Below are 13,280 nucleotides of genomic sequence, written 5' to 3'. Positions count from 1 at the left end.
CGGTGCGATCGAGCCAGCCTGTATAAAAGGATAGATATCCTCGAGTGGGGAAGGTACGTCTACTTCGGTTGTTACCCTGGCCATCGACCGTCTACGAACCGCCGCGTCCTGGGGCAAAGACCTTCGCTCGATACATATTCCGCGTCCGACCGTCTCGATCGTCTTCTCGTAACGCGATAAAAATGTTACATCGCAGACGTCCGTTAGATTTGAAGATCAGTTTGATGTTCCGCGATACAACCTGTGACGAACGATACTATATACCTGCGTGCAACAATACTAAATGCATCGCAAATCAGTTATGTTTATAATAGAGGAAGGAACACGCTTTAAATTAATTAGTTGTCAGCGGAATTTCTTTTGATCAATCATGCAGCTCGTCATACATATTTTATCGTGAAAAGAGAATGACGCAAATGGAGCAACGCCGTCAATTAAAGGTAGAGCAAAAGCGGGATGCTCCGCGTACTCTAATGTTACCATATTTATTCTATATATATATATATATATATATATATATATATATATAACCACCTGTTCCTTCTCAATCTCTATTCTATGAAAGATGAAAACGTCCTCTTCGACGTTTCTTTTTCCCACGGCAGCATTTCGCCAGCTAGTTGACCGGAAATCACGGATTTTCATAATGTGCAAAAACGTACGTTCCATATTGCCATTTACTCCGATTACATTTTTACGATTACCGCGATTCTTAGTTCTCAAATTCTCGTGCAAACGAATTAATCAACACAGATTAGATTAAAAATTAAAATATTTTTCATATTTCAATTATAATAATTCTATTTAAAGCATAGGAATCAATGTGCAACGGCCTATTTGTTATATTAATTTGTTCCAGCTAGTTGTGAATAATTGAATACAACTCTAAGATAATTATCTCTGATAGTTTATTACGTGTCGTGTGATCACGCAGTGGCGATTGTTTTCCGAACGATTTAATTAATGAAGTCAACGTGCCGTGATAAATAACGTTAGATGTGATAAATTATTCCGAGACGCACTGTTGGCGCTGAAAAAGAGGATTGTTACGGTGGAATTTGTCTCTCTATGAAAAGATACCGCGAGAGAGAATGAGTACCGTTGCTTCCACGCCCCGGCGACTACTCTTTCGTAGCCAACGCGCAACGTGACGACGCTGTTTTACAGCTTCATCGGCGCTGCGTTAAAAAACAAAACGCGGAAAGGAATCTATCGCATTTGCCTGAGCCATCTGCTGCGCCGGACATTATTGTGCCGTCACAGATAAACACGACTGCATTATTAATATGCAATAAAATTGCTTTTAATTGAATATAATTACGCAATAAAATACGTGTAATGTGTGTGCGTCTCAAAAATAACATGCACAAAATCGCTATGTGATGTATTCATATGTTGTTTTCAAATTGCACGTGACTTGGCGATTTATTGTTGTGCGCAGAAGTGCGGTCGACTTTATAAAATGATTTAAATAACACGCGCGCGTATAAATGCTTTGTAAAACTATTTCGTATAGTCACTTAATAATAATATTTCAGAAAACCAACGGTCCGTGAAACTCGCACGGATTTGCCGCTTCCTAAAGTTATTTAACGTAATCGTTCACGTTATTGCCCAAAACAGTTCGCGAGCGAACATTTCGCGCGTGCCTCGCCAAATTAACGCATTTCATCTCGATATTCGCCGAACTTCCTCGGCAGTTGATATTCAAATTCGTCTGCCTATCAAAACGCGACAATGTTCCACAACTTTCGAAATATCCATGAAAGTGGAACGTGTTAGAAAGTAATGCGGAAAGCAGACGAGATAGTTCAAGCATTTTTGACCGGTCGACCGAATTCTACATTTCTGGTGGATGGATTTTTCGGTATTCTTCGAGCGTGCAATGTGGGTGTCAAAATACCCGTTCGAAATGTCAGCGAAAGTAGATCACCGCGACGCACGTGCATTTCTTTGCAGAACGTGGAATGTGATGTCTTCTGATGGCTTTAAATCCGTCACACGTATACGGCTTCCTGTGCACCCGTACGTTCGTTTGCATCGGACAATGTCAATACCGCGTGACTAAATTATTTTAAATAAGAAGAAAAAGGAAAAGAAAAAGAAAAAAAGAGTAGTTAAATCGTGAAGTGTAATGAGTGTCCAAAAAGTCATGTAAATATTTTTTACGCACAACCACTGACTGCGCCTGCCATGTGAGTGTCGCAGGATCACATAGGTTTAAATATAAAATGCACGGAGAAAGAGGGTAGAGATATACCGCTATGGCTATGGCTTTACTTTTTAACGGACGCTGCCATTTTCCGTTCGAGCGCGTCATCCGATCGGATGCCCCGAACGTAAAATAATGCAGCAGAAGATTTCAGACGGGATGCTGAACAATCGATTTTCTTTAATTATCTAGCGAGTGTCAATACGGGGCGAAGCGAAGCGTCGAATTATTCAGTGGCTTTTAGAAAGTATAAGGAACTGATAATCTCCGATTCCCGTCACGATCCTCTTTATCGGAAATAATACTAATGGAAAATGATAATACGAGACTTTGATGGCTGTCCCGAAAAAAACTACAGCTGTTAAACGTTAAACATGCTCGGGAGTATAAAATATATAGTTTTAGCTACTATGCATATGCATATATAGTGATATAGATGATATATGAAATTAATCGTTAAACATAGTATAATAATAATGAGAACAAATTAAATCGTCTTGTTTTCCACCTACAAAATTTTACATAACTTAGGAAATCCATAACTCAAAAAATATATAATTCTAAATAGAGAGTTAAATATATTAGCCTAGATAATAATGTCATATTACCATTAGAATGTTAACCGCGTCTGTTGAACGCGCATGCATCTACATGCATTAATTACGTAACACGAACACTATCCCTATTCGAACATTGGTCTAGTTCGATGTAACAAACACGATATGGCTTTATCAGGACGCTCCCAGTAAACGGCACTGTCGTATCTTCATAAGGCACAGTCGCTATAATTCAATTCACGTGGAATTTAACATCCTGGAAGTGGAGGAAATCGATATCGATCGCGTTTGCTGGTAAAAAATTGGACGCGCAATTTGCCGAGTTTGAGCAGCAGCCATCCGGCTGCATTCATCCTTTCCGCGGGTGCGGCGGCAACGGGTGCAAATCGCGGGGTCGTGAGAAAGGTTGGTAGATAAAGGAAATGAGGTATCCCGTGAGGCGGGCGGGCTGTCCGCGAAGATGCGGGAAGCTGGTTGGTGGAAGGAAGGAAGGAAGGAAGAAAGGAAGGAAGGGAGGGAAAAGGTAGAGGGGAACGGGGAATCTGCTTCTGGCCGAGAGAGATCCGGTCCTCTGGGATAATGGAATTCCTTTTTCCTCTCGAGGCTCGGTACTGACGAGGGAGGTCCCGGTCTCCCATCGACGATCTCAAAAATAAAACCAGGTCTACGAGCGAACGTTGGATTTCAATCAACGTCGATCCTATACCTCCCCGTACTTTTCTCCTTACGAGTGAATCCGCCACCGCCATTGCCTCCACTTCTCGTCGCGCGAAACGTGAATTAACGTCTAACTCCTCTCGTGCGAAATTCAATTATGGAATACCTGCACGGGAACACATTTCTTCTTTTTCTTCATGCTTCACCGACGACTTTCAGATATAGCCGTCAAAGCTTGCGCGAAAACGGCGAGATTATAAATTATTACATTTTTGTTAACCGAGGTGCAAATTTATTATTCTATATATATATTATTTCAAGATCTGTGTCTAAGCGACGGCTCATCCTTCTTTAAATGTCTCCTGATCGGCGACCCGTGAACAACAGCCACATCTCTTTCCGTCGAATAAATACCGTGAATACCAACCAATGAATACTAATGAATTAATGTAACGGTAGTCAATAATAAAATGAATTTTTGGGATATCTTTCGATCTTGCGGAAAATTCCACTTATTGAACTCAAACGCCAAAAATTCAATATTATTATCAATGATATTCTCCATAAATAAAATAAATTGTAACAATTATAATAAGTAGATAAATAATAAATTAAAAATGACTGAACAACCTATAGTAATGCATCGACGGATGCAACTCATTTGGTCGTACATTGAGAGGATCGCGTTGCATTTTTCACGAAAGCCGTTACCGTCGACCAATCGACTGCTTTTACTGAAACTAAACGCGTTGTTTTTCGGACTTCGACCTCCGACGCATTCTGCAAATAGAGTTCAGAACTTTCCGCAGTATATTAACGAATACTTTCGTGCTGACATAAATTCACATGGAAACACTTGCCGGTCTAAATGTGCTGTCATGATTTATAGATATCGTCCATAATGCTTTCCTGCAATGAGACAGCTTCGGCAAGACGATGGATTATACCATCGCTATATAGATAGTAATGCCAGCAAAAGTGAGATGCTCCGAACTTGCATTATCAGTGCATTATTACCTCAGGATAGCCGTCGCATCTTTTTTTATTATAAAAATTGAAATAAAATAAAAACCATGATTAAACTCATTTTAAAAATAAAATAAATAATATAGTATTTAATAAGAATAGCATATAATTTATCATTATCCTCGGATTGTGATTTTTCAGTGCATTATCCTAAACTTGGCAAGATTCTAACTAATGGATTTAGAAAACATAACACGATGTATGAAAATTTTAAGAATAAAATAAAAAACATTATAATATCTCGCATTTCCCAAAACGCGCGGTTCAGTTTGTGGTCAATGGCAAAATTGTCAGAGTATTACATGATCCGACGTATTCCAAAAATATTACTCAAAGTAACATATTGGAATCTTGGAGAATCGTGATAAATTTTCTTCGACCTTGGATCTCGGGCGTGCAGCGAACCCAAGTTTTGTTTGTTTTACGAACCATAGTTTTTAGCCAAAACACAGAGAAAAAATTGTTAATCCCAAGAAATATTTAGTTCGATACGAAAATGTTTAGTTGAACGTATATCGGACTAAATATTTCTTAGGATTGACAAATTTTTTTTCTCAGTGGGAGAATTTCAAGACGGAAAACAGAGAAGTAATGGCAGCACCACGAGTAAGAAACTGAGATCGGGTAAAAGGTTCAAGAGCGTACTCAAGACGAGGTGAAGAGAGAGGGATGAGATGGAGCGCGATTCAACAGAAGTTTCAAAGAGGAGCGATGACGAAGTGCGAGAAGGCAAACTTGGGTGCTGAAAGTCGGGGTTCCGAGGGAAATTTTCAAAGGTCACTTTCGAAAAACGCGAGGGAATCGCACGACATCTCTTTTTTTCACTTTGCCACTGTGCTTATAAGAATTCTCATTAAACTTTATAAACTCGCCAAATCCATTTTAGTTGGAATTTTGCCAGGTTTAAAATAATGCGCCGAAAAATCATAGCGAAAAATAGCGACGGTACATCACTTATTATTCCTATCAAATAATGTGAATAAGATCGTATAAAAGATTTTTGAAAAAAATACATAAAATATTTCGCTAGCCTGCCAATTGATTAATGGATTAATTTTTTTATCTTCTTTTTTTTCCGTTTAAATATACGCAGTCATTAGAACGGGCTCATTAAGGCAACGATGTGCTTCATCTTCGTAACGAAACAGGTTTTTTTCCGTGTTAGATGAAGTCCTAGCTTGATTCGAACGCGCGCAACGCATCGCCGCGGAATCGGAATTTCCTTTCACCGTAGATGAAAACCTGTTATACGGGCTTTTTTTCGTAGTCACGCCTTTACGACATTACGCAATCGTCATCGGCAGCGACAATTTCAGAAAGGTGTTAAAAATCTGTGGGCCATGCACCAGTTAATGCGCGTCGGTTGATACGGAAATCCGTCAAGCATGTAGACCGCATTTGCTTATCGCCGATCGCGTCTGGCCGAACAGGTGAACCAGCTACTTAGGTTACTCTCAAACGTGACCGTTCTGCATTAAACCATCAGCTTTCTGCCATGGATCACCGAGTACCGAGCTTACAATCTCATTATACAATCTCTTTTTCGTTCTCACGTGCGGGTATATGAATTTTTGTAACTGACTTTTGTCGAACGAAACAAAAATCCTGGTCTCACGATATTAAAAAGACTCGAGTTATATATAAACCTGGATCGAAAATCAAAAAGCAGTTCTCGTTAATCTAATCACGTTCTCGACAATTATCTATTACAGAATACGAGGCACCTGCCTACCCCATTTTGCTTATTATTAATTATCTCGACGCTGCCTCCTGCGCGATAAGCACTCGCGAGGAAGTACTAAGAAACCCCCCGAAGCCAGTTGAGCGCATCGACGCACAACGCGTATGCATTCCAAGCTTAATTATACGTCGCAAAACATCGCGTCCACTTTTACGGTCGATAATTCGCCCCGTGTTAACGCGTTTCTGTCTCTTACGACGTGCCGGGTCGTTACCAGGCATCGCGCGCAGCCCCCCTCTGATGCCTTTATCCGTGCCCTCGGCGTAATCAATCCGACGTACTAACGAAGTTTCATGGCGCGATACATTGGCTTCGAGATTAACGCCGCAGCCAGCCGCGCGTATCGTACGTTGCAATGCGCATCAGACAGACACCCCTCCTGCGTCTCCTCCTTTGATCCACGTTAAATACGCCAAAGGCGTCTGCGTTAACTGTGTTAGGTAGGTGCGCGACCACGTAGGTATGTACGTGTGTAGGTAGGCGTTATCACCTACGTGCACACACGCGAGCACGCATAAGCGCGCGGCCACAGGCGCCATATGCTCTCGCAGCAACCGTAGATAAATGCAGGCGCGAACCGCGCGAATGCCAATATTTATGTAAGCACATACGCGCGTGCATCGCACACGCACGATAAACGTTGTTACTCTACGAAGGGGGTCGTTCGTCCGTGACGTTTACGACCGAACGAAACCCCCGCGCGATGTACCGTGATTTCATTCCCGCGCGAGCGCGTTGTGTTCCAAGCCGAAAGTTCTTCCTGGGAGAAATACAATACTCCCGGTGCAGCGGTGTCATGATTTTCGTTTAACTATGTCGGCGAGCTTTTCCGATTATTGTCCCGATATTGCTGCAGCGAGTCGAGGGTGCTATTGATTATCGACAAATTTTTGAGAAGCATTTTATTTTAAGATAATATAATTAAATTGGATAATATAGTTTTAGTCGCTGAACTTAATTATAAAAAGCATACATCTGAATCAAAAGCCTGCATCGCAATGATTAAGTTTCTGTAGAACAAGATTACCCAGAGGGCTTGCCTAATCATAATTTAGATGTCTACGGAGAGAAATTCGCGTTGTACCCACTAAAGAGGCTCGCAGACTCGTAATTATTTTGCGTATAACAATATGACAACAATACTGCATCTCCGAAAAGATTCATAACACTTGCATTACGCGCCAAAAGTTTTTATACTATACTTTTTTCGAAGATAAATGAAATAGCTTTTTTCCGTTTGATCGCAAGTGTTGAGTTACTTTGGATGCGATTAAACGGAATTTAAGGAAATGTATTGTGGTCGGATCCTTTTAAAATTATCTATATTTCCACAACATTATATACAAAGATAGCTGCTGTTGAGAGAAAGATTTATTTGGTCCAATGATTGAAATCGATTTGTAAAACCGTCATTATTCAGCGATTTTGGCGAGTCCTAGATTTGGCTGTCAGTCCCGTCAATTTTTACATCTTGCAACTTGCAACGCACGCTCGTAAAACGTAAACGTTCTTTTCTTTTTGGTAGCGCGTATATCTTATCGGAAATAAAATGGATCGCGGCCAAGCGCGATGGGCATACAGAGAGTTGCCGAGGAAAAATCATGGCGTTCGAGAAATTTCGTTATCGGAATATACGGAATAAGAACAATTGTATTTTTATTCGCGTTGCGCGAATAAATAATGCGAACGCGAAATGGAATTGATGGAGAAATGAATGCGGGGGAAACATCTCGGCGGTATATCTTGGAAAAATATCAACGCGACATCGCGTTACGTACGCGGCGATAGGATGGCAAATTTTAATTTATCAGGAAGCGGAGGCCACACACCTGGAAACGGAGCACAATGGTGCATCGTCCGCGCGCGAGCGTCGGGTTTGATCACGGATGTGCCCGCCTTTGTCAATTTCCATAGTTCGATTCTGAGCTATCTACGGCGTGCTCGCCCACGGTCTGGGTCGCGTATACGTCGATGCATCTGGTAGAACACGTCCCGTCGCATCCGGCCTGCATTGCCGTACGTGCGGCGCGCGTCCAAGAAAATGCGAGCCACTAAATAGCCGCGGATCTTACGTAACGCTAATGCAGTGGCGATCGCCGTCACGCGACTCCCTCCTTGGAGTGATTTACTCGAGACGCGCGATGAAAAAAATTCGCGTTACCGCGTTGATCTTTGAGAGCTCGACTTTGATAATTATCTTACTTCAAAGCACCTAAACAAACATATGAGATTTGCATCACACGTAACACGTAACACAATATAATGCAATAATATAATATTTGTCCGTTTTATATTACATTACATCTTACGTGGCGACTGAATCCTAATGTTGAACGGGAAATCTCTAAGCGTTCATAACCGTTGGTTGTACCCGGTAAAAGAGAGACAATTAAAGCGATTTAGTGAACTGCGAAATATAACTTGTCCGAATGTTGCCTTAATTAAGAGAGTCGCGGGACAACCCGTTTACGCGCTCACGAATTACATTCACACGAATTCAGGCACACAGTGGCCTGAAAAAGAAACTCGAGGACATTGCCGAAGATTCGTCGACCGTCGCTCTGCAATAACGGTACGCGTATACATTCCACATGCGCACACGTCTTTCACCATTCGATACGATAAAATCGGAACAATGCGCGCGGTGATAAGAATTAGTCATGCGTGTTAACCGAAGCTACTTTTAAATACGAGTTGATAAGAATATAACCGATTTTTCGTGCGCATGTATATAGCGAGAACGATAGACCTTTCTAACATTCGAAATATGACTAGAGCGCGAAAAATATTTTTCTGAAACTATAAGTGGCAAAAATTTAACGCGCCCCCTCCCCCCTCCCCCGGAAGAAAGCTTGCAATTTTCGCAACACCTCACAGCGATACGTACAAAACGTTCCACCACATTTGCTGAAATATCGCAGAATGCAAACTTCGGAGAAGTTTCGAGACAACAGTCGTTTCGACAACAACGTCAATAACAAGTCCGCACGGAATTCGCGAGAAAAGTTCTCTTAATTCGCTTTCAAGTTTTGCGATTCAGAGTACGCACGTATAGTACTCGTATACGTATAGTACCAGGTGCTGCAGCTTGCAGCTCTCCCACAGGTTACCCGAAAAGTTTCAAGGGGGACCCGATGGGGTCTGATTTTCTCGACGAGTTCATTCGAGATAGACGTGAATTGTTGCGAAAAACGGAATAGGGAGAACTTAGCGTTACGCGAACGAAGCCGTAGGATCGCGCGTAAGAGACGTCGAAGGGGTGGAGAATCCCACCCTATACGCACCGGTATACAACATCTCGATCGATATCAACGGTAGCTTTGTCCGTGGCTCTTTCTTTTAAGAGTCTCGTCGGATAGACGACTCGACTTCCTTTCTCGCCAAGCGCGACAAAGATAAGATATACCGACGACGAACATCTCGAAGAGCGCGTCGATGAATCCGAGATCGAAATCGCCTCGAGATAGTCGTCGATCGAGAACCCGAAATGAATCCGCGTACCTCGAGCGAAGCAATCGCAAACAGGCATATCGCTTCGCATCTGAGAACGAATTTCGCGCGAAAGGAATTTTAGTCGATCGAACGCTCGATAAAAAAGATATTTACTTAAGCATAAAGGAGCGATCGAAACAAAAAAACCTTTGGTTTATTGTAAAAAGAACGACGGGATTTTTCGGCAGCGCGCGAAGACGGTCACGAGGAAATAAAAAAGTTGGACGAGCCGCGTCATAGGCACGCACGCACACACGTACATTTCATTTGAAAGCATCAAAAGCAACGTGAGAACAAGTCACGTTCCATGCGATTATCACACTCGGCTCGAAAGTGTTTCGAGCGGTAATCCGTACGCGTAACGTTATAGCAGGCTATCGGTGAAATTCAATCGCGGGATATTAATTACGCACCGGCGCGAGTTTTTATTTCTTCTTTTTTTGTATATACGAGTCGACCGTCGACTCAGCGAAAAACAAACGATTGCGATAAAACGAATTCCAACCGTACGATTGCGACGCGCATGCGTCACCGGCGACGATAACGTTTTCGCCGAAGAGGTGGCGAGAGGTGAAGTATCGTTGATCCAGATCCCATTGCGAATTCATCTTTGCGCAACCGCGCGAAATTCTTTGGACGCTGTAGTGAAAATAATTGGTTGGCCGCGACATCGGTGGATATAATGAAAAGCGAGTCTATACCGAGCGTCGTATAATCCTAACCGCTAACGGATGAGAAATTTCCCATGGTCCCACGAAAGGGTTGATATTATCTCCCATTGTGCGAAAACTCGAGCGCGTCCAAAGTAGGAAATAACGCCGACCGAGATTATTAAAACGTCGGATCAATCGTATCTGTAAATCGAATGGAGATACGAGGCCGATGTAATTGAAAACTCGGAGGCTCGAGTGATTAATCGAACGTCTCTTTCCTCCTTTTTTAACCGACCACGAGGAGACGTAAACATGTGTAACGCGCGCTATCGCACGAGCGAATATCTGCCGAGACGAGAATGCGAGCTCTCTTATCAAAATCAATAGGGTGACGACGACGACGACGACGACGACGAAGAGGCTCATCAATGTTTTCGTTGTGACTCGAAAGCGGCGTAGCGCGATCCAAAACGGACGCGAATCCCGCGAGCTACGTACTTATAACGTTGCGATAGTATTGATAGTAAGACGATATAACCGGCGGACCCCAACCGCGAGACTACTATGTCAAACTGATGGAATTATTGTAGCTGATAAAGCTTTGTATTTCAATGACATTTTATTGCGATTTCTCAAGAACGCGAGACACGTGGGCATTATCGGAATCTGCCGGCTTTGCTTCAGTTTCGCGTGTATTTTACAAAACAATTATTTTCGTAGTTAATCATATTGGAACGCGCCGACGACTACGCGACACGTATACGAATCCAACGCTGGATAAGATCCTAAAAGTAGACGGAGCGGATATCCTCGACGGAATTTATCTCTACGAAGCAACTTGCGCGATTATTGCAACGTCTAATTATTAGATTACATATATGAATTCCATTTACAAAAGATACGTCAATGGCGTAATTAAGAACGATAATATATACGAATATACGATAACGCACGATAATATACGATAATTCGAATTAGAACAACCGCGTGAAGTTTTAATCCAAATTAACGATCTGTCACAAATAGAGATATCAATTTTATTTTATCAAGTTGCACATCCTTTCTAAGGGGAAGGACAAATTCAATATCTCATTCCGTGGTTCGATTTAAAGCCACACTTTGTCAAATGAAATTCACCAACGTAGGTACGCCCGCGTGGAGCCACGTCTTATCGAATGCCAAGCACCTTCGAACCGTTGTACGAAAGAATGTGACGTCGGTTTGCAGGGGTGAGAGCAAGGAGCGAGGGGCGCGGGAGGAGCGAAGCGGGAGTCGATAGCGTACACCAGCTGTGCGCAGAACGGAGGTTAGGTTAGGAATGGCGTTTGGGGGTCGCGGGGTCAACCCCGCGGGATCGAACGGAGCCGAAGCGAAGGCGCGATCGCGGATCGCGCGCGGTGCAACGGGAAGCGCGTGACGCGCGCACGCAGCACCGCACGGAGAGATGCGCGAGATAGACATCGGGCTGCGGGCACTCACCTCGTTGAAGGCCATCTTCTTCGCTATGCTTCCGGACTCGCGGCTGCTCCCGGCGCCTCCTTGCCCCACCGCTCCAACGGAAGAGTATCCTCGTAGGAAGCTGCCGGGCTAGTAGTCCCAGCAGCGGCAGCGGCAGCGGCAGCAGCGGCAACAGCTGATTCCACCGGGCGTCCAGAGGGGATGGTCCTCCAGGGGAGGGCGACGGCGCATCGAGGTCGCCGACGGCACTCGCGACGCGACGTCGACGACGACGACGACGGGAACGACGGGAACGTGGACGGCGACGTGAACGACGATAACACTCGCGGCGGCCGACCCGTCTGACGAACGACCTCCGCGACACACATACGTCACGGGAGAGGAGCGATCGCGACCACCTTCCCGCGAGGGGAATCCCCACGAGAGCACCCGCACCTCTCGCTCGCTTATATATTTCTCTTCTCTTCCTTCTCCCGTCTTCTCTTTTCTCTCTTCTTTTTCAACGGCTTCTCGTTCACTCGTCGTTCGCGGCGCGCCGCGCTGCCGATCCGCCGACCTGCCAGGGGGATCGCGGCCGATTCGGCATTCCTCAGGTGGGCACCGTTCGCGAGGAGCGCCTTCCTGGAGCGGTGGAGCTGCGACGGAGCACGGTTGAGGCAGGCGCTGGATGGTCTCGCTGCGCGGGCGGGCGGGCGGGCAGGGGATCGCGGAGGACGACGACGACGACGCCGGACGACAGGACGGGGACGGGAACGCGACGCGAGACGAGACGACGCGTTACGGGTTACGGGAAGCACGGGAACGGACACCGACACCGACGCGCGTTCACCCGACGTTGACGTCAACCGCGGGACGGGACGCGCGCAACCACGACGACCGATCGTCCGCGATCGTTTTTCGGCACTGCTCTCTTTTTATCCTTCTCCCCTTTTTCCTCCTCGCGCGTATTTATATCCACGGCAGAGGTATCCGCAAACAGACGGGCGCCATCTTGCTTTCTGGCGATCGCCAGCGGAACGGACCGGAATGGCGCGACACGGCGGGACGCGGACGGACGGACGGAGTACGGACAGTACGGACGCGCGGCACAGCTGGCCGCTCAGGACCGCTGCGCGCTGGCGGCGCGAGGCGCGATTCGCGTGCCGCGTGAACGCGAACGGCGGGCCGGGGACCGGCAGTGCTGCCCAGTGCTGCCACCGCTGCCGCCGCGCGCCGCGCGCGGTAGCCGAGTCCAGTCGAACCGGCGAAACGCTCCGGAATCGGACCGGCCGATCACGCGCGTTCGAATATGCGCGCGCGCGAGACTCCGATCGTCGACGCGCTAAATGACTTTCAGGCCGCTTCGGGCGTGCGGATCTGCGGTCGAGTCAATTATGTCGCGAACATTTTGATACGTCAATCATTTGATTTTTCGTCACGTCTCAATACTTACCGTGTTACCGCCGCGCGACTCAATGTTTTTCATTCGGCTCGTTATCGACGGC

General features: G+C 45.2%; 1 protein-coding gene across 1 annotated transcript in view; it reads right to left on the bottom strand.

Annotated features, from left to right (window-relative positions):
• The window catches only part of Gckiii (Germinal centre kinase III), an 86,437-nt gene extending 73,545 nt beyond the window's left edge, over positions 1–12,892 (bottom strand). Inside the window, exon 1 of the mRNA XM_077401246.1 lies at positions 11,818–12,892. Coding sequence (XP_077257372.1) covers positions 11,818–11,832 — 15 coding nt within the window. The 5' untranslated portion in view covers positions 11,833–12,892. The remainder of the gene's footprint in view (positions 1–11,817) is intronic.
• Between the last annotated feature and the right edge of the window lie 388 nt (positions 12,893–13,280).

This window comes from Temnothorax americanus, unplaced genomic scaffold (genome assembly GCF_048541705.1).
Source record: "Temnothorax americanus isolate GAGA-0224 unplaced genomic scaffold, ASM4854170v1 Scaffold14, whole genome shotgun sequence".
In the NCBI taxonomy this organism is placed as follows: Eukaryota; Metazoa; Arthropoda; class Insecta; order Hymenoptera; family Formicidae; genus Temnothorax; species Temnothorax americanus.
The sequence above is the reverse complement of the archived record's forward strand: the minus strand, read 5'-3'. Positions and strand labels throughout refer to the sequence as shown.